The 26,641-nt window shown below is 43.5% G+C and overlaps 1 protein-coding gene across 1 annotated transcript; it reads right to left on the bottom strand.

The window, feature by feature from the left end:
- Nucleotides 1–3,644: 3,644 nt before the first annotated feature.
- On the bottom strand, nucleotides 3,645–24,775 carry sec24b (SEC24 homolog B, COPII coat complex component). Its single transcript, XM_029512906.1, has 24 exons — nucleotides 24,494–24,775; nucleotides 23,252–23,908; nucleotides 22,647–22,808; nucleotides 21,098–21,229; nucleotides 17,023–17,106; nucleotides 16,449–16,612; nucleotides 16,009–16,193; nucleotides 15,708–15,810; nucleotides 13,626–13,752; nucleotides 13,424–13,533; nucleotides 13,010–13,122; nucleotides 12,682–12,800; nucleotides 12,297–12,352; nucleotides 11,696–11,902; nucleotides 10,982–11,105; nucleotides 10,633–10,791; nucleotides 10,273–10,446; nucleotides 9,955–10,065; nucleotides 9,429–9,604; nucleotides 8,618–8,755; nucleotides 8,017–8,121; nucleotides 7,817–7,909; nucleotides 7,252–7,355; nucleotides 3,645–6,299 (listed from the first exon to the last, which is right to left on the bottom strand). Exons 1-24 carry the CDS (start codon nucleotides 24,585–24,587, stop codon nucleotides 6,185–6,187), a joined length of 3,612 nt encoding a protein of 1,203 aa, XP_029368766.1. The 5' UTR covers nucleotides 24,588–24,775; the 3' UTR covers nucleotides 3,645–6,184.
- Between the last annotated feature and the right edge of the window lie 1,866 nt (nucleotides 24,776–26,641).

The raw sequence follows: 26,641 nt of genomic DNA, 5'->3' as shown, positions 1-26,641 counted from the left end.
CCCCTTACGTAAGGCTGGGCTCCCACCCGCTCGCCCACTCCGTCACCAAACAAAACCATCTGGGAACGCACAATCTAATTCACATTGACCTGAGAGAGAGAGGGAGTGAGGGAGGGAGAGGGAGAGAGAGGGAGAGAGGGAGGGAGGGAGGGAGGGAGAGAGAGAGAGAGGGAGAGAGGGAGGGAGGGAGGGGAGAGAGAGGGAGGGAGGGAGAGGGAGAGAGAGGGAGAGAGGGCGGGAGGGAGAGGGCGGAGCGAGGGAGGAGGGAGGAGAGGAGAGGGAGGGAGGGCGAGGGAGAGGGAGGGCGAGAGAGAGGAGGGAGGGAGGGAGGGAGAGAGAGAGGGAGACGAGAGAGGGAGGGAGGAGGGAGAGAGGAGAGGGAGTGATGGAGGGAGAGGGAGTAGAGCGAGGAGAGAGGGAGGAGCGGGAGGAGAGGAGAAGTAGAGTGAGAGAGGGGGGGAGAGAGAGAGATGATAGCGAGGAGGAGATGATGAGAAGGATGAGAGGAGAGAGAGGGAAGAGAGAGAGAGCGAGGGAACGGAGGGAGGAGCGGAGAGAGAGAGAGGGAGGGAGGGAGGGAGGAGGGAGAGTAGAGTCGAGGGAGGAGGAGGAGGAGAGAGAGAGAGAGAGAGAGAGGGAGTGAGGGAGGGAGAGGGAGAGAGGGAGGGAGGGAGAGGGAGGGAGGGAGTGAGGGAGGGAGAGAGAGAGGAGAGAGGGAGGGAGAGACAGGGAGAGAGGGAGAGAGAGGGAGAGAGAGAGAGGGAGAGAGGGAGAGAGAGGAAGTGAGGGAGGGAGAGGGAGGGAGGGAGTGAGGGAGAGGGAGAGAGGGAGGGAGAGACAGGGAGAGAGGGAGAGAGAGGGAGAGAGGGAGGGAGAGAGAGAGGAAGTGAGGGAGGGAGAGAGGAGGGAGGGAGAGGGAGAGAGGGAGGGAGAGACAGGGAGAGAGGGAGAGAGGGAGTGAGGGGGAGAGAGAGAGAGAGAGGGAGTGAGGGAGAGGGGGAGAGAGAGAGAGAGAGGGAGTGAGGGGAGAGAGAGAGAGGGAGGGAGAGAGGGGGAGAGAGAGAGGGAGGGAGAGAGAGAGAGGGAGAGAGGGAGGAGAGAGAGAGAGGGAGAGAGGGAGGGAGTGAGGGAGGGAGAGAGGGAGGGAGAGAGAGGGAGAGAGGGAGGGAGGAGAGGAGAGAGGGAGAGAGAGGAAGTGAGGGAGGGAGAGACAGGGAGAGAAGGAGGGAGGGAGAGCGAACATGGCTGCTGTGTTCACATTAAACTGATAGAGACTTGAGGTCAAATTAAGTTTAATAAAATCTAGTGACCATCAGGTGGCGGGCGGGAGCGGGGGCAACTTCATTGTAAAAAGAAGTCAGACTGTGTTGAAGTCTATGGGGAAAAGGCCCCATTTCTTACTTGATTAATTATCTCAAAATAATTATTTAGCTCACGACCATCCGGTGGTTTTTGAGCTGAAGCCTCCAGTTTAACTTTTCCGTCACCATTTTGTTCGGTTCTTTTAAACCTCAGCTGGCTCTTTTCAGCATGAAGGGGGAGCAGCTCCAACCCTTCATGTCAACCTTTCCATCCGTTTAGAGTTTTTGTTCGATCGTCGACCACTCTGTGTCGATCTCAGGTTCGTTCTTCAGTAAAGCCAGAAAAAGCTGTGAGCTCACAGGCTGGAGTTTCTTCAGAGAAGCCCCCGCTCTCCATGTTTTTACAGCTAATCCAACCACGTGTGGTTATTTTTAGCCTCCCCAGCAGGATGGGAGTCCCGGACCACGGTGGTCGAAGTGCCGAGTTGGGCCCGTGTGGGAACGTGGACGGCGGCAGAGAGATTCCTATCAGTTGCTTGGGCTGAGGAAGTGCTGAAGACGGTTTCAAACAGCCAGAAGGGGAAGCTGAGGCTTGACAGCAGGAAGCGATTTCCTGAGTCGATTTGAGGATCCAGCCAATACAAAGGAAGCAGAGAGTCTTGAGGAGCTGAACTCTGAGCGGCATAAAGGCGGGATCTCTTACGTAACTGGGAGGATTGATTAACGCCGGGGGCCCTCGGTAGGTAACGACTCTCAGGGAGGGGGGTTGAATCTGAAAACCCAACGGGTGCTGCAGGCCAAATACAACAGCGAAGCGAAGACCTGCCACCATTTTATGGAGACGTATTAAAGGAGCTGTGAAAGAGCAGCTCCCAGTCCACTAAACTCCAACAACAAAACCGTTAGGCCGGCGATTTGTCGGCAGAGCCAGCTTTAAGAAAGTGTTAACTCCTTGGAGAGAATTTAATGCCTCCGTTTTACACAACCCCATGAAATATTTCTCACAGTAGCAAAAACCGAGAGCTGATAAACTTTAAAAACAAAGTGTTCAACTTGCAGCGTCTGTAAGAGGGGAGAAAAAGGGTCAAAGACAATAACGTTCACATTCAGAAAAAAAAGTTTCATTATGTAAAACAGAGATAAGAACACCCACCTAAGTTATTGGTATGTTGTGCTAATGGCCGAGACAAAAGTCCAAACAGACGCTGGAAATAATACGACTCTACGCTGAATGTCGGTCTAATTTCCAGTGAGATTGTTAACATGTGATCTGGAGGATGTGGAAATCATTAGAGAAGATGTTTCATGATTGAAGATTCCTTTGAAATGTTTAGTTTAGCCGCAGCCAGATTTAACACTAACTGGAGTCTCCTGTGAGTCGTCAGGCCTCCACCAACGGCGCCGGAGCGCTCGTCCTCTCTGATGTCGTTCTGCATGTGGTTCAAGTTGAGGACTCGGGGCCGTCTGAGGAGGAATGCTCATGAAAACAAACCCAGTCGGGTTTCTCCCCGGCCCGATCAGGAGGGTGAACGGTTACTGGGGGGGGGGCCTTGCTATGTTTGTGTGAAGTCAGAGGAAAAGCTGAACAAACAGCAGCGTTTGTTCATCACAAAGCGGCGTGGAGATAAAAGGACGTGGCGAGAGATGAAAACATGAATGCTGCTTTCACAGACAGGTGTTACGAAACAGGGCTTTTGTTCTTTGCCTTCATGGAAACTTCTGGGATTCAACCACAAAGTAATGAAGTCGACTGAATAAACCTCCAGGAAAAAAGGATATGTAGGTTTGGGTAAGCCACATTTCTGCTTCTTGAACTGTCAGAAGAACCGCAGGCATGAAAACAGAGCACGAGGTCCTTATCTGGCCTCAGACTCCACAAAGAAGCTCGCTCTCTATTTTGACTGCTGCTCCAGACTATCTGCAGTATATCTGGTGCAACAATATCCTGTTGTTTGCTTACAGGCCGGCTTTAGAGCGAAGCCAAGAGCGCAGAGCGGCGTATCACAGGCAGATAACCTCCGAGAGCACGGGACTGGAGCTGCGTTCAGGTCCCAACAATTTGTTTTCATTTCAGAGAGGGGGAAAGGAAGATGTGGTGAGCCAGGAGCGGGCTGATGGGGGGGTCTTATCGTCTAACCGCTGGCTCCACTCAAAACTCAACGTGGACGCGGCGGCGATGAATGCACCTCCGTCCTGACGCTGCGAATGAACACACAAACAGGTTAACTGTTGATCCTCATGAATAAAATATGAGAGAATAGGATTTCTTTTTTTGCTGTGACATTTCAAGTTTGAATGTTCCAGCTGTTTATTGCACGATCCAGTGAAAACCTTGGTGCTCAGTTTCTGGGCTTTTGACTTGACTTTATCATTGAATATCATTCAAGTTATCATACCGTGACGGCTCAAGTTTTCTTTTAATACACCAATATAAAACATATTTACAACAGTTACATCCATCACAGTCTCATGAAGCTTTTTACTGAACTTTTTTCTTCTTAATCGGCTTATTGTTGCCAGCTACTCGCGGTGTTACTGCAGAGTAAACGCTCACAAGGTGAAATATGTGTGAGGAAACTGTGACTTCATGATCATAAATAAATCAAAGAGGGTCTGTAGTAAGGAAGGAAAGTTGGAGCAGTTGTGGCAGAGGGGGGGGGCGGGGTGGGTGATGAGGAGAGGGCGATTTGGACGGTTAGAAGTGGGTGTATGAAGGGTTGGACCGTTTGGTGCTGTTTAAATATAGCTGGCAGAACAGCACTGGCTTGTTTTTTGGAGGTGAAAAAAAAGGGGGGGGGGGGAGAGAGAAAGAGGCAGAAACTCAAAAAGTTGAAAGACAAAGAAAACCCTTTGCTGCGCAGACGTATTGATGCAGATCAACAGCTCATAATGCCATTTTCAGCACCCCCCCCCACAAAATTCGTGATTTTCAAATCAGAGCATTGGGAATGTAAAGTGTTGCATTCCAGCTTTTTGCCTTCTGCCTGGTTGGCACGCTGAATGCGAAAAATATCTGAGGTTCCTGGGAGCAGAAGCAGCCAGACCATATGGGATCCAGATCTGTTTGCAAATGGAGCAGAGCTCGCCTGCTGTTTGTGTCTTTAGCACAGTCCATTAGCGCCAGAGTACTCCACAGCTCTTTCTTCAGGAGCTCGACTTGTTTAACGGAAACAAACTTGATTCTCACGCGGGGGGTTTAATCGCTGAAGCCTGAGAACTATGAAACTATTTCCTGACGTCCAGAAAGTTGGAGAATATCACAGAACGAGAATGACGTCCTTTAAGAGCTCTCTCTTCCCACGGACAGTGAACTCACCAGAAAATGAAACAGTACATCAATTAGTGCAGGATGGGAGTTTGAACTGAGTGAAACAGATTGGTTGGCTGATAAAACAAGTGACTGCTGAAATATTCAGACATGAGTGATGTATTTCAGCTTTGAGTGTTCGGCGCCGAGCTCCATCTGTCCATCATCTAGACCGCTTGGTGGTGGAGGGCTGGAACCAATCCCAGCAGGCACTGGGGGTCCACCCTGGACAGGTCTCCAGTCCATCAGACTAATGCCAACGGCCAGCTTTAGAAATGAACCTAAACCTGCACGTGCCCACAGCAGGGAGGACATTCAGAATCCATACAGAAAGGCCCCAGCTGTTTTCTGTTGGGAGTTAAAGACCCACATCTATTTAAAATTTGCCCAAATTTGAAATAATGTATAAACCTGGTACTTCGGATTCCAGTTGGTGCTTATGCTGCTATTAAATGTTTGGAAAATGTAGTAATTTAAAAAAATAATTGAAAAGATGAGGGGGAGCATTTAGTCAACGTTTTTGGAAACACCATGAGAACGTCAATCGGCTTGTTTCAAAAATAATCACAGAAATGATACTGTGTGAACACGAGGCCTGACTGTAATCAGGGAAACAAAAGCAACGGAAAATCTGCTAATCAAAAGAACCAACATTAAAGAAGCAGCCTTCTGTTTTTGTTTTTTATTTAATAAGCTGGTTCATAAATTATCGCACATAAAAGATTCTTTTCAATAGTTACAAAGTGGATAGCAACTCGAGTTAGAGCCTGGAAAAAATAAAAACGAATGAGAAGAAGATCGTCGACAGTGGGGTCTTTTTCTGAAGCTCGACAGAAACCAGTTCACCAAACGGAGCGGAGGAGTAGGAGCCGATGGCAGATTAAAAAAAAAAACAAAACAAAAAAGTCTGACCCTGTCTTGCCTCGGGTCTAGCAGCAAACAAAAACAGAGACATGCGTATCCCAAAGCACATGCTGAGAGGAAAAACAACAGAAGGAGCTCGTTTCTGTTCTCCAGTGTATTCAAAAGTGTCTTCAGATGAAACTGAGGGAGGGAATAAATTATAAAATCAAAACAAAAAAGAAAAAGAGACATCGCTAGCTACATGTTAGGGTGAAGAAAACAAGTTCAACTAAAAACCTAAGTGGCATCTTCTTGGCTCGACCCCCCCCCAACCCATCGTAAAAATGTCTGTCCTCATGAGTGATGAATCTGACGAGACGATGATCGGGGGCTTGACAGTGATTGAGACGCAGCGAGGAGATGCTGGAGGAGCGTTTTCAATTATTCATTTCAACAAGTTCCGTCATTCATTTATTTCATCCTGTTATCAGTGATTGTTTTCTAAAACTACCACCCATTGTCCTCCTCCCCATCTGACCGATGAGCTTTGTGGGTAGAATAGTTTGATAAGACTGTAGAGAGAAGGAGGCGGCGAACCCCGCCCCCTCTCTAAAACTGGTCTGACGAAGCGATGGGCGTCCGACGTCAGCTAACGCTACTTTTTCGCTCTACGAGGATCGAATCCTTTCCCGACACCGGTCTCGGGATTCTAGCGGCCAGTTTGGACGGTGGCCTACTTGGACATTTGCTGCTGAATGTGCTGCAGAAATTCAGAGTAGGAGGAAGCCGAGTCGGTCCGATCCTCCACCAGGTGGAGGAAGAAGGTGGATTTAGCAGAAGCATCGTCCCTGAAGGAAAACAGACAGAAAGGTGTTTCAGTGACGACAGCTCTACATCTTCTGATAAACTCCTTTGTTTTCCTCCACAGCTTTCTTATTTCATGTTTACCTTAAAATAACACATTTACTTTCTCAAAACAGACAAAAGAGCTCTTTAAAGATGTGACCTTTTTTGGGAAATGATAGTAACATTTAAAAAAAATGGAAAACAAGCTGGACTGCTGAAACCAGAGCATGTTGGCTGCACCTCCTCCCCAATGAAGGAGACACATGGAGTCCAAGATCCTGTTGCATTCTTAACTTATTGTCATTTTAGATTAGATTTAACATCCACCGTTTATTCACTGCTGCAGCCACCAGTCATTCCATCTGCTCTGACATCAGCCCTCCTCTTTAACAACACTGCGGTGTAAACATGTTGAGCAACAACGCCACAATAGGAGGAGGAGTGGGAGGAAGCTGGAGACAATACATTCTCTGTGGAAGTCGGAACCACCGCCGTCAAATCAGTGAGCTCACTGCTTACTATGTGTTTACACTGGAAATAGTTTTCTGTCAACCTCAGACCGATCTCTGCAGGGAGAACGACTTCACTCTGACATGAGACCGGTCGCACCCCGTTTCCGCTCAGTGCCAGGAGAAAGCAGAAAAGTGAATCAGTCTTTGGTGTTGTTCTTAATGTGTTGAGGACATGGCGTGATTCTTGGTGGTCTGGTGGTTTGGAAGAGGACGGAGTATGTGTGCCGTTACTGTAACTCCCCCGGTTTCATTCCTGCCTCCCTTGTTGTCCGTTAATAATTTCCAATAAAAGGGTGAAAAATTGAGGCTCATTTTTAAACTTGTGAGTGGACACACCAAAAGAAAAACCTGACAAAAATCAAACCATAATCTGAATACCAATTAAAACTGCATGTGAGCGTGACCTTCTCACACCTTCTATAATCCAGTGCCTGCTATTTACCTGACCACGTGTATGGTAGAGCTGAACGCTCTGTTGTCCTGCAGCCAGTCGAGGAACGCTCGCACTCTCTCAGACAGAGGAGTCTCCAACTCGGGAATGTGATTCTGAGATAGAGACGAGAACGAAGAAGTCAATGTTGTGCTTCAGAGAGGACACAGTCATTTATGCTGAAACGTGTGGCGTGTGTTGGTGGCTCCGGGAAACATCGACCCCTTTGTTCGAAAAATAAAATAAACAGCATAAACAATTGCTGACAGCTGCTGTTTGCTCCGGATGCAGCCACAGTGCGGTAATGACCGAGCTTTCTATGAACAAAAACGCTGCACAGGCAAATCTTTTCTGCTGCACCAGGTCTTTTTTTTTTTTTTTTTTTTTTTTAAACAAAGCAGACAGAACAAGCAGTTGTTCTCTTAACGTCAACTAAAACTGTGACTCACAACACTGCACTGCGTCAGTTCTACAGTAACTGGTTGGAGAGTGGAGTTTATTTCCTCCTCCCCAAAAAGCATCACTTGGAAAATAAATAAATAAATAAATAAATGCTTTATGATCTTGTCTCACTGACCATGTTGGGGGGTATTGAAGCGTAGTTGGGGCAGCCGAGAACGTCTCGTATGAACATCTCGTTGCAGCATTTGCCGATCCACAAGTAAAACACCTGCAGGCAGGAGCAGAGGGGAGACGACAGAAAGACGGATGGGGAGAAATAAATAACACCTTCCTCTCCTTCTCGACCTTTATGATTAGGCGATGGTGAAATCTTACGTTGCCACAGTCCATGAGGAAAGCTCCATCTCGGCTCACTCTCTCAGCAGACAAGTGCAGCAGCGGAGGTTGTGGAACCACCGTGTCATTTAGATGGAGCGCCCCCTGCAGGTCACAATCACCAGGTTTGATTTTCTTGTTTGATATATACATATCAAGAGCAGAATCACAACAGTGCGATGTTCATGATTTAATGTGCAACACCAACAAGTGTGCATCTTTTTTTTTTTTTTTTTTTTTTTACTTTTACACAAATGTAGTTCAGAGATAAGTATTATACTTTCTAATTTACGTTTGAGAGCCACAATGTCTATATTAAGATGAACTAAATATTTGATTATCTTGTCTGATATGATGAAATAGGGTTAGGGTTAATTTCTTCTAAATGCTGCGCTGCTCAAATAACACTGAACTGACTGAAACTTCATGTACATGATAATTTTATTTTACCTGAGAAATATTTTGCAGGACTTTAACTTGTATATTTGTACTTTCACGTGAGGAAAAGATCTCACTCCTTGTATCCAACTCTGGTTGTGACAGATATTAATCAACTAACCGACTCATCATTCAAACATTGTTTAGCTCAGGCTTGTCCTACCTGGTCCGACATGTTGTCCAGCCTGTACAGGTCAGGATGAACCATCCGCATCAGCTGCTGCAGAGGCTGCGTCTTGAACTCACACATGGCAAACACCCGCTCATCCAGCCGCGTGCTGGTGCCCGTCCTGAGCGCTCTCTGGAGAAAAACGTTTTCGGGAGCATTTCAGTTTAGTTTTCTCACAAATGAAGAGCTAATAGTTAGACATATGTTTTGACTGTGCTTTGGGTTTTATGAATATAAATAATCAGCATCTTTTTTCCCCCCACAGATGAACTCTGATGAAATAGTGTTTCATCAGATGTGTCATTCTACATCTCTGATCTCATGATACGAAACATAATAAACACTCATAAAATAAATCCCTATATTGTAATAGATGGAGAGACGGCATCAAAAAATACTAGTCAGGTTTTCCATTTGAAATCATCAACATTGGATAACAGATGGTGTCATTTGAGTTAATTTTCTTGTTTTCGTGTACGTTCTTGTCTTTTATTGCACGTTAAGGACCATGAGCATGTGAACTAAGGTGACCTGTTGGGCTTTTTGTCTCTGATGATACAAAGGGTGTGTGCTTGTGTCTGCACATAGACACGCCCTGAATCTGTGAATAGACAAGTTCTGGGTGGATGAATAGAGTGGGGGTTTGTATAACTGTGTATGTGTCTATAGGGTGATTTTAGGGTGTGTAGTAGTGTTCTTAATGCAATTCATATTATAAGATGTGTCATAGCAGCGGTTTTCTTATTCAGAGTACACAAGAGAAGGTGTGGCTTTTGGTGTGTGTTTGCTGTGAGTGAAGCTGCACCTGTTTGAGCAGAGCCAGGATGTAGAGAGGGAAGAGGCGCATGGAGGCGGGGACGACCAGGCCCGACTGCTGCAGGCTTGACACGTTGCTCTTGTAGGCGCTCACCAAGTCCACCACCGCATTCACCAGGGCGTCCCGTGCATCCGACAGGCTGGATGATATCGACCGGTCGATGGCTGGATGGAGATTGTGTGAAAGGCTGAGTGAGGGAGGGCAACTCATTCTGGAAAGGCTATAGAAAATTCCTCCCCAGAGCAAGTTCACTGAATGTGATACTTTTGATGCCACTTCAGCAAAAATCCAGTTTAAAACTTTGTTGATAGCTCTATATGAAAATAGGGCTTCTAGTTTCTCTGCCTTATTTATCTGTTTTACATACTTCCTTTGTTGTTAAACTCAACCAGTAAAAAAAAAAAAAAAAGTTTCGTAGTAAATTATTTCACCGACTGCTGAAATATTGGTTTCAGTTATGGGGAAAAAGGCAAAGCGCTCCAGCAGTGTGTCATACTGAAGTGTAGAGACTCACCCATGTTGGCCAGCAGACAGGTGATCGCTTGGACGTCAGCTCCAGCGTACACGTCACTCAGCTGGTTCACCACCGGCAAACACAAAGTGTGAACTCGGATTCGCCTTTTCCCTGCAGGAACAATCAGAGACAGTAAATCTTCTGTTTCTTTTAACCTAAATCAGAAAAGAGGATTTCAAACAAACTTAACGCTCATGTTATCATGTCCACAATAAAACAAAGACACAATAAAAGCCAATTGACTTGGATTTTTTTCACTGCTGGTTCAGTTTAGGCTTTTAAATCTTCTTATCACCACAATGATCCCAGTGTGTGTACCTTTATTGGACGTGTAGAGCAGAGCAGCCTGGAAACAGGCCAGAGACGAGTCCGCCAGAGAGTCCTCGATTGACATCTGGACAGCGAAGGCAGAGTCTGGGTTCACATTGGCCAGAGATAGCAGGTCGGTGGATCGCACAAAGAAGTTACCGTGGAATGTGTGGATGGATAAACCTGAAGATGAGCAGATGCAGTGCACAGGGACAAATATTATGTCAACATATTCATGAATTAAACTGCAGACTTCAAGAGGACAAAGTCGTAAACGAGCAAACATTCAGGTGACCGAGTGTGAACAAACAGCTGCCATTCACAAGGAATCTTAAGTAACACAGATTTATCATTGTCATATCCAGTTACCTTTAGTGCATCGTATTCTCATAACTGCCTCAAAGCCGATCTTCCTGGTAAGGTAGCGCCCAAGATCCCTTTGGAACTTCTCCAACTGTGCCGGGTTGTGGAGGTGATGAAAGGAGGGGTAGTAAAAGATGCTTCCCGCCGAGTACTTAGACATACAAGCTGGAGAAAAAGGAGCAGGGAAAGGAAAAAATGCATACATTTATTTTTACGCTTGTGTGTTTCTCATTTTTAAATAGTGCTCCGATTTTTTGAAGTAAAGGAACAATCAATGGTTTTTCCCTGATTTCACTGAGAATCAAAGAAGCTGAAAACAGACTATGCGTTGAGGTTCATACGATGGTGTCATTACCTAATGAGGTGAGATCAGCGTACTGGGAGCTAAGCAAGAAGAGATCCACCCCGATCTGTTGGCCTGAGCAGTCCAGAGCGAGTTTCTTATAGAAGTCTGTGGCGGGGCCGAGATGCTGAACGCCCTGTGAAGATACAAAACAAAAAAAAAAACAAAAAAAAGAAGTACACTTTTTATTGTCTGATCTGGTCACAGAGTAGAGAATGAAACCAGAAGCATCAGGTTTAGCTGAGGCTGTGTTTGGATTTCTGTTCTTATTACAGTACAATACAGGATGTGTACGAAGGGAAAATAACTTCAGTGTCAGATGAAAAAAAGTATCTTGTTTACATTGTTGAATTTTACGTCTGTTTCTTTTGTGGTTCTTGCTAAAAACCCGGCAGAAAGCTCAGAATATAAAAACACATGGAATTATTTCCCATAAACAACAAGAAATATGTTGTTACTTTTATTCTTGATTGCACCACCAACTGTGTTTTGTTTTTGTTTTTTACTGTTCCTGTTGTGATGTTGTAATAATAGTAAGCTGTGACAGGAATACAAAGATGACAGTATTGACGGTAAGCGAGTGAGGGAGTCATCTTGCTATATTTGATCTGTCATGTGATTTTGGTTTAGGACTTACAGGGAGAGAGGAGACCGAAATATCACTCACCAACTAATGGGACCATCTTAAATTTCGCCGTCCGTTAATCATCACTCATTCATCCATACCTTACTGCTCGAGCGCTGGTTGGGGTCTTCCCTTGATTGCAGCATGCCAGCGCCTAGTGTGGGCAGCTGAGTCAGGAAAACTGTGACACGGCCCCCGGTGGGCGACATCAACTTGAAGGCGGCCTGTAACGCCGGGCCGAGGGCGCTGTGTGTCTCTCTGCTCTGACTGAACATGGCCGGCAGGGAGGTCAGCAGGTCCTTCACCAGCTGGAGGTGGAAGTGAGGGGAGAGGAGAAATTTAAATGAGGGACGAGCGAGTTCATGGAAAAACTGAGTGTTACTGAATTCAAAACTTCAGTGTTGTTAATTGTACATTTAATAGAATCTCATTTTGTTCCATTTGCATACTTAATTTTACTAGAGATGGTAACAAAAAATTTCACGTAGAGGATTGAGAAAAACCTCAATTTGAATTTAAATGTAATGAGAAGATGAGCAAAGAGAGACAGATGAGAAGGCCATGAAGGGAACATGAATGGACTGGGACAGAAAGAGAGAGAGGAGGAGGTGAAGTTCAGAGCAAGTAGGAAATAACGGAGGGAACAGAAAAACAAATGTATGAAAGTTACTGGTATGATGGAGAAGGGAAAAGACTGTCTACCTCCTTGCTTTCCTTCAGGTTCACCATCAGACTGTCATGAGATGGTATGAACACATCTGCAAGAAGAAAGTGACACAACCAAATCAGCATGTGGATCTGACCCGCTCTCTACTCTTTCCGAATTGCAATGGCACAAAATCCAAAATGCTTTATGTTTTATGTTTTCCTCTGAATTAAACCATTATTTAAAAAAAAAAACAAAAAAAACAAACACAAACAAACATCATGTTTGTTTGTTGAAGAAGACTTGAGGACCACAAACTCATTGGAAAAAGTGGAGCCATTTTCCTATGAACTTACAATACAATCTGATTCCTTTGTGTTAATCTATATTTCCTCCCAGATGGTGTTAAACCTAAGTCATGTTTGCTGTTAGCAGACGTACCATCGATGTCTGACACCACCAGCATCTGTGGCTGAGACAGTCCCTCCTGGAGGTTGTAGAAGTGGATGGTGCTGTCGAAGGTGAGGAAGCCTATCCTGGTGCGCGTGTCCCCTGGCAGCCTGATGCACATGACCCCCTCTTGTCAGAATTGGTTTAGAGAAAACAATTCTAGCAAACAACAACTGCTCTGAAATATTTTTTAGAAGAAATGCTCATTTTTTATTTTAATTACATTTTATTTCTGCTTGTGCTTCACAGCAAAAAAAAAAAAAAAAAAAAAAAGGAGAACATCGAGCAGCCACATTAGAGTTTTATTAACAGGACTCACTTATCCAGGTTCTCAAGAATCGAGTCACAGAGGTACTTCAGGTAGCCTGCCTCCACAGCGTTGTGCGATACATCGAGGACAAACAGGTAGACCGCCGGCTGAGGGGGTCGAAGCTGAGTGCACAATAGGTAGAAGACAAATTCATAACTCATTTAACTCTGTAAAATACAAGATTTCATTTTCAATGTTGAGTCACTAACATGTCGCCTCACAAATTTGCACTCTGTTCTGTCTTAAAAATTCACAAAGATTTAAAAGCTGGCCTTTAAATGTTTTCACATAAACAAGACTGTCCCCTTGTGGACAAACAATCACACTGCATGAAGACTCACAACTGTACAACAAAGTTTCTACAATTGAATTCACTCTTCTACAAGACAGTTTTAAAGTTTAAAGAGAGAAGAGACGGTTCACCATGTAGTCTGAGGAGGCGATGAACTCCACGGTGGCGTTCTGGACCTCCGGCCTTTTGTGCGGCTCGCCGTACGACCTGGTTACTGGGTTGTACATGAACTCATCTGGAACTGAATGAGAAAGAAAATATTGTTAAATTTACACAATTTAACAGAGAGGACAGAGCAAAGACGTGGAGGCCAACGTCTGACTGGTCTCCTACCGTCGTTGACCCGGTAGCAGAGGTTACACTTCCACCTGCGCTGGTCCAAGAAGGTCACAAAGGGGTTGATGTACGTGCGACAGGAGCGACAGCGCACTATCGTGTTTGAGGTGATCACCGGTAACTGCTGCAGAGGGGCAGGAAGGAGACAGAGCGGTAATAGAGGGGCATCAGGAAAGCTTCAGTATTAAGTCCTATCTATATTTGGTGACCACTATTTTAAAAGACATTTTTTTCAAACTGCCAATCTTTTTATTAAAGGGACCAGCTGCTCTGCCGCCATGAGCCACAGCAGCCATTTTTGACCTTTTCCAAACATTCCTCTGTTCATGACTCAGCAAACGACTGAAGGGAATCTGTTGTTTGTGTTTCTCAAAGAATGTGACTCTTCGCTGCTTCCCCGTGTCTCTTATGTTTGTCTGCACCAGTGTCACCAGAACTTCTCCAAACTTTGTCCCATTTCACCTGTTTACTATGTGGATATTACACCTTCAGTCCACCTGTTAGCTGGAAAGTTAAACACTAGCTTAACAAACTTATTTTCTGTGTGAAAAGAGAAATCCCTCAATTTTATGTGACTCTAATTTGACTTGTTGGACAGATTAAAGCCTCTGTGGACTGGATTTTGAGCTCTGCGATATTTTGAAGCACATTTTTTATTAATATATTGCACATTTGTTGTTTTGACGAAATAATTGTTGGAAATAAACTAATTATAACGATACCATTTAATCCATATTGCTGGTAATTTGACTCGTCAGTTCGCAGTCATCTTGTAAGGATGCTTTAATATCGACATGGGCTCAGCATCTGATTGAAAATTAAAGTGAAGCAGATTCTTTCATTTCTTTCAGGGGAGAGAATGTGGATGAGACCGAATGTCTGTCTTACATTTCAAAAACAAAAATGATCAAAACAGCAGAGCTGTGCAGTGAGAAAATGGCAAGGGGAGCAGCGAAAAGCACTGGGTGACTGTGAAAGCTGTATCCAGGTTGTCGCAGGGAAAGAAACTGTGGCTGGGAATTGACAATTGTTGCATAACCCAAACATGGCTCCAAGGTCGTGTCGTCTACATGAATACAAATAGAGGCATTTCCCAAGGTCTTATTTTTTTTCAGCAAGTTCCTTACAAATGTTCTTGTCTCTTTCACTTTCTCTTACATCCTCAGAGCTGCCAGAGTACGATCATACATCCTTGGAGCTGCAGTTGTTGCTGCTCAAGTGAAGAAAAGTTTCCAGCCACTCATGAACTCTGACAAGTGTTTGGCTCTGATGGCTGTTTGCTTTCCTGGTATCAGTCCATTGCTGTTCTCCCTCAGCTTCCTCTCTGTCACCACGTCAGCCAACACCTCCATAAATACACTCCATACAATCTGCCTCCATCTTATCATCATCCTACAGTTCTGATGTCTCTGCAGCTGCAAACTCTCTGCAGAGCACTAAATGTCTCAGAATACAGAGCTGCACTGTGTCCAGTTACTGACATAATGAGTAATACTAACTTTATTTCCTTCCATCTTTAACTTTAATCAAAACCTATGTTTTTACCTTCTCCTTCTCGTTCTTATTATTATAACGTTTACATTTATTTTAAGCACACTGAATGACTTTTGTTTTCATAAACTGAAAACTACATATTAATTAATTCAAACAGTCCGATTGGTTTTAAAATTGTTTAAGTAAAGTCTTTTTTTATGGAACACTACATTTAAAGATGTATGCTTTTATATAACTTTCTGTGTCTTCAGTATTTTAAAGAAAACATAAAAAGGAAAAATAAGTAAAAAGAAATGCAGATTGTATGTCAAGTATGTGGTGACACCAAATCTGTCACTGCATCTTGAGTTTTTCTATCACAAATATTTGATATTATCATCACAATCTGTGAATTTGTTTGGGCAAAAAATATAAAAAGTTATAATATAAAGTTAAAATATTGGCTGCTTCTATTGAAGAAAAAACATTTCCAACTTGATATCAAACAAACAAATGTATCTTAGACATCAAAATATTAAAAAAAAAAAAAAAAAACAAAAAACAAGCTTAGGGTCTGAATGTTTGGCTGCAGGGATCAGATCATACCTGCAGGTCTCTGAAGGGGTGGAGGAGAAGACCCAGAGGGAGCCTGGCCTTGTTGAGTAAAGCCTGAGTCTGCGGGACGCTGGTCAGTGTGCACCTGAAGGTCCTGAGAGGGAAAGAGAAGGCGACAAAACACGTCCACAAATTAGACACTTCCCACTTTGACTGTTTAATTAGAATAAATGTGCTACATTAAGGCACCTTGGTGATGTAGGAGCCATTTTTTTTTTTTTTTTTTACGAATGGGGGAAAAGAAAAAAAAAAAACCATCTCATTAGCTGGGATCCACTATGCTTTAACTTACTGTGGACTGCAATTAACCTTCCTGAGATCAGCACTCAGGTTGGGTTCAGGGGCCTCCAAGGGCCTGGGGGGCAGCAGGTTCCTTTCCTGCAGCAGGTTGACCGGCCTCAGGGCCTCCACCTCCAGCTCTGGCACTCCACTCAGGCCCCCCAGGGCCGCAGAAAGCTGGGACAGGTCCGGGAATGGCTGAAAAAGATTGAAGAATATGGAACATTTCACATCTGGTCCTCTGGCAAATTTGACTTTCACAATCATTTTGTTTAAGCTGTTTTTGGTTTGAACCTAATCCTAAAAAAATAATAATCATCTCCACTTTGTTCACCAGCTGGTCTCAAACTGTGTCTGTCTACTGGAAAGCAGGAAGCTTGTGGAAACAGCTGCGGCCTAGAACAGTCAGAGTAGGCACGTAAAAAAAAAAACAAAACAAAACATTGGCATCACCTGGGAGTACTGCTGGTAGCTCGGCTGACCGTACAGGTCATGGCTCGGGGAGGAGTCGCTGCGGGAGGCCGGACCCTGTCGATAGGCTGGCTGCATGGTGTGGTAACCATAGCTACTGTAGGACTGAGCCTGGTTGGTCATGTCGTTTGAAGGCGGCATCGAATCTGAGGAGGAAAGAAGAGTTTTTCATCGTGTTCGGATGATAATAAATGCAGAAGTTGGTGATCTGCTTTTGTCCTGCTGCTCTATTCCTATAGTAGAATTAATAATAGAAGACGCTGACCGCATAACTTTCAACATAACATTACCTTCTAGAGTAGAAACTATATTTTTTCTGTTTCCCAGAGTGATACTATTAGACCACAATGATGGAAAACTATAACTAAAGGAAGCATATGGTATGAACATCACATTAAACCAGACTCATTGCCTTCAGAGTGAGTTACTTCCAATAGATGCCAAGACTAATAAATTTAGCTCGCAAACAGCGGACCTTGCTAAGCATTTTGTGATGAGAGATTTGTGTCTGCACCCATTATTTAGATTTGGTGTGTTATTTATGATGAAGATATACCGGGATAACTGCCTCCTTCGAGGGAGTCATAGCTGTTGGGCAGCGGAGAGGCACTGCCAGTGGTGGAGGAGGAAGTCTCACCACCTGAGTAAGGCAAAGAGAAAGAGGGAGACACATTCAGTGTTAAACACTGAAATTTAAAACTAAACTTTAGCAAGGAGAAGGAAGTTGAACAAGGACAAATTAAAAGAAAGTAAGGAAGGTCTGAAGGACAGCAGCTGTAAATGAGTCAGTAAGAAAGATGGGCAAGAAAATGAAAGCACAGAGGAGGGAAGAGGAGGACACATTAATGAGAATTAAAAAAAAAAAAGGAGCTTTTTTTTTTTTTTCTTCCTCTTCTTTGTTTGACCATAAAGTGCATTGTGCTCAGAGTCCCTCCGGCCACAGAGACGATGAACAGGAAAGAGCAGGCAGAGTGAGCACAAGGCAGAAAAACATGATGAAGGGACACGCTGGCCTCTGATGCCTGGAAACATGGTGGCAACTGAGATGAAATATGGAAGATTATAAATATTATATTCTCAACTTTTAATTTATGTCACTCAGTCTGTGATTCACTGGTCTACAATCTTCACACACCCCCCCAGTATTTTCTATTCTACTGGTTTATTTATTTATTTATTTGGTGGGGGGGGGGAGAGAGAAGACAACTGCTAGCTGATATAAGTAATGCATGATTGCTCGGAATTAAATGCATTTAAATAGCTCAAGGAGGCAGATTGAAGACATTAAACTTCAATGTTTGTTCACAACAATGCTTTAGGAAATATTCATATCATCAGCAAAATATACTTGAAAATTATAAAACTAAGCAACTGTGACATAGAATATGACAGCGATCAGCCACAACAAGAATAAAACCAGCATGATATTACGTACGTCCCTCTTTTACACCTCAAAAAGCCCTGACCTGCCGACGCCAGGCCCCTTTTAGACTTCTGGAGGTGAGCTGGAGTCTCTGGCACAAAGACATTAGCAGCAGATCCTTTATTCCTGAAGCTGTAAACCAGGTTTAACTTCCTTAAATACACTGGTTGTGTAGATCAGTGCTGAGGGAGACAGAGTAGGAAGACCAAATGTGAAGATTCCACTAACTAAAGTTTGACATTTGGACAACTTGTGAAGGTGTTTGTCTTTTTACCAGCGTTCCCTCGGCTGACTTCATTGCTTTTAAATCTGCTTCATGATTTCATACATTTCCCAGAAGGCCTCCCAGAACTAACAAGCAGTGCAGCAGCAGCCACTACTCAATAAAACTCAATAAGTCCAGTCAATACAGTATAATGGTGGAACATGATGCAGTCCATTAAAGCGGCTCAAGTCCATCATCCCACCATCTATTCACCACTTTACCTTCTGATACGAAGACAAATGCTCAATATACAACCTCAATAAAGAAAGAAAGTCTTGTAAATGCAATGCCTTATGATTTACAACAGCCACAGTGTTTCTCTCATATCCAAGAATGTTTTCCAAGTTTTCCAACGGGATTAAAGGAGTAGAATATTTGAATGGACGCAGTAAAGCATGTGGGCCAAAAGCAGGGATCAACAACAGCACACCAAGACACGACAGGCTTGTTGCAGAAAGCTCATTGGACGAGAGAGGATCAAATTATCTCCTACTGAATCAGACCAAGCAGACTTCTGGATTATCTTCTGTGGGGGAAGAGGAGCTAAGCCTTCTTCCCCCTTCTCCAACATTCCTCAGACACATGCTCCTCTTTCCACTTTCCCTTTTCTTCTGTCAGTTTATAGATAAAGTAAAAGGGAACAATCAAGAGTAAAATAAATGTTCACAGCTTCAAAATAATTGTGCACTTCTCCACTTCCTCTTTGTTCTGAGCCTCATCACCTGATCTCAGTCCATTTTGTTTACCCCCAGGCTGTTGTCACCCCTCGTTTCTGATAATTAAAGCTCCATTCACAGCGGATCCGACAGTTTATAATCTGTTTCTCACAAGTGACACAGCTCTTACTATCAACAATCTCTTTCAAGCTACATAGATATATTGTAGGTGTTATGAGACGTAATGTGTTTGGATGGTGATCCGATATCGGCGACAGCGCTGAACTGATAGCAAGTGCATTTAATGTTTTTCTGCTGAGACAAGTCTCAGCATTTTGGCACCTGTTCCACAGTGACTCAGCATGTTTGGCAACAGCACAACAAGAATCAAAACACTGTCTGTGTCCGTGCGTAGTTATTCACATAAACCCAAAAAAAAAAAAAAAAAAAACTCTTAATATTAAAAAATTTGGTTCATCTTCTAAGTTGATAAAACAATTGAGCAATGAAATCTGACAAAAGCCATAACAGCACTTTGATGGAAAAAATTTGCACTTAACAAGTCAAGACTTGTTGCCGATGAGCACAAAGTGATTATCTATAATTAGCATTTATCGAGTTTTTAGCAGGGTCACATTCTGCTGACTAGATCTTGTTGTGTTACTTAACAAAATTCTGCCTATTCAAATAAATAAATAAATAAAGCTAATTATATTTCTTAAAATTTAGCAGGTTTTTTTCCCCCAGAGTTTTGTCTGATGTAACACAAAAACACGGAACACGAACTAACCCTAACCCTAACGTTTGGCTTAATTGTATGAGATCAACAAATCAACAACAAAGGCCTCAGGACAACAGCCCAACACCACTGAGGATTGAGGAGATCATGAGAAGGACGCTGAAACCTAAAACAAGCCTCTCTTTTAATTACTTGTGTGCTAATGAGTGCTGGCCGTGCTGACTGAATCCCTCTCATAGGGAGCGAGCAAGTCAGCAAACACACAGAAAGAGAAAGAGTGACAGAGAGGGACCCTGCACCAGGTGGCAGGGGAGCAGCTATATTTAAAAACCTGTTAACCTCGGGCTGATTACACGGTTCCCCCGGGTGGCACACTGCAGTATTATGTCAGCAGCCAAGTCTCGAAGAGGTGCATGTTTATTTTTTACAGTTTAAACAATCAACTTAAATATGAAAATTTAATATATAATGTTAAAGAAGTGTCTGAAAGAGTATTTAAAGTCTTCTTTTATCTTAAAACAATTGCAAATAAGATTAACAATGATTTCTAAGACCAAAAATCACAATTAAACAGAACAAAGAGAGGAAAAGCAGGTGTCTTGTTAAAATGCCAAAAAGTTCTTGCCAACAAGGTCGTCTTCAGGACAAATAAATTATTAAATCGAAAACTGAAAAATACCCATAAAAAATCTGCAGGGTCCAAACACACTATAATAATGCAGACTAAAAGCATGAAAAGCAGCAAATCCTCACAGTTCAGAAGATAAAAACCATAAATTTTGCTCCATAAATGAGTAAAATGATCAATAATTAATTTAATTGAATTTTTAATTTTTGTGGATTCATTCAACACCTTACAATAATTTATTTTAATGGAATTTGCCCAAGGCCACAGCTGGAAGAAACATAACTTGATAGATTTCCCCCACACCAGCAGCCCCAGTTGGGCGGCTGCTGGCCAGTGGAGGTGCACCCTAGATGGAATATCGTATCCCAGAGATTATTCAGTGAGAGCGAGCTAGACAGCATGCAAGGATAACAGCTTCCACTGCATGACAATTAGAAAAGCAGGACACAGCTGAAGGCTCTCAAGACAAACAGAAGAACTAAGATACTTACCTGTTCTCTTAGCAGAGAGAAAACATTTTAAAAAATGATGGAGCAACACGGCAAAGTTCAGATGATTAGAAATGAATTTAACATTCAGTACGAGCTGATGATAGTGAAGGGGGGGGGGGACTTTAGAAGACTGTTGTTCAGGAGGCAGCAGGATGGAAAGCGAAAATCTAATTAGAAATGAGTTGCACTCCTGTGGGTGCTGAAGAAGCGACAGTTCAGACAGACCTGGAGATCAAAAGGTGATGTTGAATGAGAGAGAAGTGGAGACGCACAAACGCTAGAAAAAAATGGTGGGTGAAGTTGTGTTTTTCAAGAAAGATTTAGGGGGATGGTACGTGGTCTGTGCTACGACAAAACTAAAGGGAGTCTTTGGGGGATGGATGAAGTGGTACAAGAGGGGTCATGGGGGAGTTAAAAGCTAAAGCAGACCTGCTTCCTCATCCTCATCCTCATCCTCCTCATCATCATCAGAGCTGGATGACGAGGGAGCTGCTGCTGGGCCTGAGGTGGTGGCAGAGGCAGCGCTAGTGCCACTATTAGCAACATATCCATACTGCATGCCTGTTGGAAGGGGAGGGGGTGGGACAGGTAGATAAGAAAAATGTCAAGACCGGGTCGTCGAGAGCAGACGGGACGGCGATGATCATGCAGTAAACGTGTGTCTGCTGTTGTGAAGCAAATGAACAGGCTATCTACAGAGGACAGAATAATCTTTGTTTTCTGCACTTAACCCTTGCAGACCCATCAGCAAAATTTAAGAGAGCTATTGATTTTTTTTGGAGGTTTAGAGGGCAAGAGATTTGTCATTTCCTGTGGGACTTTACTTCCCTCAATTTATTTCCACAAACACAGGGTTCCTCCCAGCCTGTGCATTACTCATCAAGCTCCACCGATTTCCCACCTACTGCTTTCTTATTTTACAAATAATATTGAAATGTTTCACAATCAAATAAAAAAAAAACTGAAAACTTTATCCCAATTGTTCTGCAAAATGAGACACAAACAGTGCATTCAGTGCTGCCAAACCAGATAAAAATGATTCAATCACTTTACTTAACAAAAATAAATGTGCCTTTTTACACAGGCCTGATTTAAAGGCTTTCCCTCTCTTTCTTTTGCTGTTCTATTGCTATTGCTCGATTATTTCTGTAGCCTGAGGCTTATATCACTAAGAGAGTGGAAACTGATTTAGACACACATTTTACTGGCATCTCAGTGTTTCAGGTCTGCAGAAATGTTAGGGGGTTTTGTTTACATTACCCAAATATAGTTTCTGTCTACATTGTGAGACTAGTGCAGCTGGTACGAGACTTAACCTGCTGAAGGAGGCAACAGCGAAACACCAGTCAGAACCAAAGCACACCCACAGCTTTCTGGTAGGTGTCGAGATCCAACCTGAAACCCTCTAATTTGTGTAAAGGCTCGCACCTGCACATTTGAACGTGTGTGTGTGTGTGTGTGTATGTGTGCAAAAGAGAGGCTGCATGTGGTACACTTCCAAAGTGCAGCTGTGGTTATGTAAACTACACACACGCAGACACACATCTAAACATAGGCTCATTGAAGAATTTGCACCAAACAAGACAAAAACCAGGACACAGTGTTCAAACTTCAGCGATATGCAACCATAGTGGTGAAAAAAAGGCCTTCTAAAAGTGCTTTGTATCATCCCCTGGGTGTGAATACAAAAACAGTATGGACTGTATTAATTTTGACCTTTCAGTGTAAAAATAAAATTCACATAAGACAAAGTTTCTGCTTCAGTTTAAATGACAATTTACTGTTTAAAAACAAGCAGGTAGAACTTCCATCCTTGCACATACGAAAACATAAATGGCTAAATGCTCAGAAATGAAACAATTCACACTTACACAGTCTCAGTTAAGAGCAGCACTAAACCACACTTCATAAGATAATACCTAGTGAGGACAAAGCTTCTGAAGTATTCTTTAAATAAACATCTGAATTTCATAAATACCTTGGTGGTGGCCTGGTGAGGAATGAACCGAAGTGGAGGGGGTTCCTGAGGGCGGTCGGTCTGCGGCTGGACCACCAGTACTGTGGGTGACCCTGCCATAGGAGTCATAGCTCTGAGGTGCCTGGTGGCTTGGGTCATAGTGTTGGTGGGCTGTGGTCTGGGCTGCAACAAAACACAACTGTCACTGAACATCTATAAACCACAACAACACTGGAAAGTATTTAACAGCTATTCTAATGAAACATCTATTAATAAAATGCTGCCCTTTCAGCTGTCTAGGAATTTTGAATTCTGGGTAATTTCTGAATTTAGATGTGAACCAAAAGATATTTTGATAAATATCAGATATTTTTGCACTGATGCAGGTTATGCGTCTAGCCAAAAGACCTAGACTTTTCTAAAGACTATTATAAAACTGCATAGTTTGAGTGCTGTGTTAAATGACACATCTGAAAAACTAAAATAGACACACTTATCGCAAACATTATCGGACAAATACAGTTAATATAAATGTTCAATAAAACACCAAAAGCAATACTCCGAGAGTTGAATGAAGTGTCTGAAAATCTTCATGTTTCAGTTGCAACACAATCAACTGCACGTACCCGTGGTTCCTTGACCATTGACTGTCGGCACCATCTGACTCGGAGGAGCCCCGCCGTACCCAGGGTGCACTGGTGGCGTGGAGGTTGGCTGAGAACTGTTGTACTGATGAAGGGGTGCACTCATCTGGATGGGCATGACTCCCGGTGTGGAGGTGCTCTGAGAGGGACTAAGAGTGCCATACTGTCCACTTCCTGGCACCGACGGATACGAAACGATGGGGTAGAGGGGCGCTCCGGGGCCGACTGCTGGCGCGGGAACCAAACTGGGATTCTGCTGCTGTTGAGGGTGTTGCACCGTGGTGGGAACACCATGGTACGGCTGCTGTCCATAATATGATCCTGGAGTGGCATAGGGTGGATGCTGCTGCTGCTGCTGAAATGGCTGTTGGCTGTACTGGGTGTTTGATGGTGGAGGAGCTGAGTACGGCTGGGAGGGAGAGGCAGAGGTACAGGGAGTGTTGTATGGAGCGGGCGCTACATGATGCTGCTGCTGATGGTTGTTCTCGTAGTAGTTAGCACTCTGTGCACTGTTCGTAATGGACGTTTTATTGGGAACAGAGGTGGAGTGGGCAGGGATGGTGGGGTAGCTCTGTTGATGAGGTGGGGGTCCATAGTAGCCTGTAGATGCATACATGGATGGGTATGTCTGTGCTGGACCTGGGAGCAAGAGAAAACAGTTCAGCATGACCAGTGTGAAATATTTCCATTGTACTTTTTCCAAACTCAGCTCACACATCAGATTCTGGAGGAGGATTATAATTTGCTCCAAGCAGCTGTTAAAGCCCAGTTAGCTATTTTTCAATAGCATCTCCCAGTCACATATTCCAGTCAATTATTTCAGTAGAAATTTAAATGGCTAAATATATATACAGACACACACACTCACAGCATCAGTATATGGAGGACATTATGAAATGATGTGCGCAATCTGACACACAGCATTCATCTTGCTAACAGTTAGCATGACGGCTAACGTTAGCCGCTCTCCCGTTCAGCTCGGCTCCGGAGTTAGCAGCTAGCATTAGCCACCGAGTATCTTCAGCGAAAGCGCTTAATTAAACACATAATGTATACTTGATGTCACTATCGTTGTTATAATTCACAACAAATTAGCATTTAAAAATAAAAATAAAAAAGCTAATCAAACAAACTGGGAGCTGCGGGAAATCGTACCGACATCGCGCCGAGTTAGCATGCTAACGCTAGCGGCGCGGCTAACCGCCCTGAGCCGGCCTGTCGTACCGTTCTGCCGGGGAGGCGCAGCTCCGCCGTTCGGCGTTGAGCTCTGGCTGTAGCTGCCGGAGCTGCTCGGGTTTGTGGAACCGGGCGCAGACATCTCTCTGTCCTGCCGTCCTCTATTCCCTCTGATACCCGGGGCAGTGGATACACATGAGCGTCGCTGTCCCCCAAAAGCCGGCACACCCCGTCGGACATGCGGTAGAAGAGGGCCCCGGCTGCTGGTCAGGGAGGACCGGGCAGCCCGGACAGCGTCGCTCCGCCGAGATGGAAGCTTCCAGTCGGGATGTTGAGAAGCTCTGCCGAGTCCTGGATGCGGATCTGGTCCCATCGCCCCCCCTGGTGGATTTCTGTTTCAAATGTGTTCCCATGTATTCCTTAAAAATGTTTAAAAGTGTTTATTCACAACACATTACATAAATTACATTACACTTACACACCGATTTCTCCGCATGTGTGAATAAAAGTAAAGCGACGTATTTCGCTTTTCTCTGTAATGTTTTTGCTTCCTGATTTTAAGAAATAAGCACATTAATATTCATAATGTAAATTTTGTCCAGACCTTCTCAAACTTTTTACACACATCTGTTTATAAATTTTATGCGATTGTGAAGGAAATGTAAGCATCCTAAAATAGAAAAAATAAAACACGCTCACAATAGCCAGATTTTTATTCTTATTTCTTTTGTTTTTAATTGTCTGAAAATTGTCATTATCTGTAAAATATTTAGTATCTTTGGAGAAATACTATAAATATAGTATATTGTAAGAGACAATGTGCAAGCAATATTAATGATATAGAGGATATGAAGAGATGGTTCCACCAGATTACAGTGAATCCCTTGTTTCCATCCGCACATCCCACATTAAAATGACGCAGTGTAATTTCATCTAATTTTCAATTTTGTCCTTTCTAGTCTTCTCCCACGGTATTGTATGGATTCAGATTTCTTTCCGTCTTTGGAGATTAGATGTCAAAACTCTTACACAGTTTTGTACCCATATTAAATTAAAAACAATTTATGGATTAAAAAGTGCTCGTATCTTCAGTTTTAGGGAAATGAATTGTAAATGTCCACATCTGCCTAAAACCACTCTATATCTGGAATGGCCAAAATGTGCACCTCAGTGTGCTTCATGGCATCACAAACCTGTGTCAGCTGAGTTTAGGAAAAGATCTGCTGCTGCTTGTGGTTTGAAACGGATTTAATAAGATTCTGGACTCTCAATAACCTGGGTTGATATACAAGAGAACTGTGATATAATTTCTCCAGAAACAAGAAAAATCTGACCCTTCAGATTCAGAATCATCTTTTTAACATGAAAATAAAGCCAGTTGAAGAGACTGACATCTTGGAAAATCAGAACAAGTAACCATGCAAGAACATGGACGATGCATCTAGAAAGAACAAAGAGATGCATATAAAGGTTAACAAATTGTTGTTTGACAAAGATGAGACTCTGCAAAAACAAACACAGGACCTTGAAAAAGCTCTAGAAGAACTCAAAGGCTTCCATGATGGACTGAGGCAAGAAAATGTGTTAATGAGAGAACAAAACAGAGCCCTGGAACAGCAATTCAGGATGCCAAGAAACAGCTCCTCTATATGAAAGAGGCCCTGAAACACAAAGATGAGAATTTGCAAAACCAAAGACAGGACCTTGATAAAAGTTATGGAAGAATTCAAAGGCTTCCAGAGTGCCCATGATGGACTGAGGCAGGAAAATGTCTCCATGGAACAAAAAATCTGTTCTTTGAAGCAAGAACTTCATATCAGGAGAAAGTTGTTCTTTGGACAAGAGCCCTTGAAAGATGAGACGCTGCCAAAACAAGCAAATGGTTGTGAGAGACCTAAAATGCTTGATTGAGGCAAGAAAATGTCTCCATGAGAACAAAACTAGGCCCTGGAGCAGCAACTTCAGGATACCAAGAAACAGCTCCTTGTTGGGGAACAGGAAAGGGGGTACAATCAGGAGCTGATCAAAAGTGTTCTCAAGAGACTGAACATAAATACCAGCAGGACAAAGATGCAGTGACAAAACAACCTGAGATCCTGCAAAAAGAGTTCAAGGAGGCAGAGGAAGTACTTGAAAATCTCACGATTTTGTTTCTGAGAAAAAGAGACGAGACCTTCCGACATAAAGTGCAGGAAT

The sequence above is a fragment of the Echeneis naucrates genome, chromosome 10 (assembly GCF_900963305.1).
Source record: "Echeneis naucrates chromosome 10, fEcheNa1.1, whole genome shotgun sequence".
Taxonomy (NCBI): domain Eukaryota; kingdom Metazoa; phylum Chordata; class Actinopteri; order Carangiformes; family Echeneidae; genus Echeneis; species Echeneis naucrates.
This window is presented reverse-complemented; position numbering and strand designations above follow the sequence as displayed.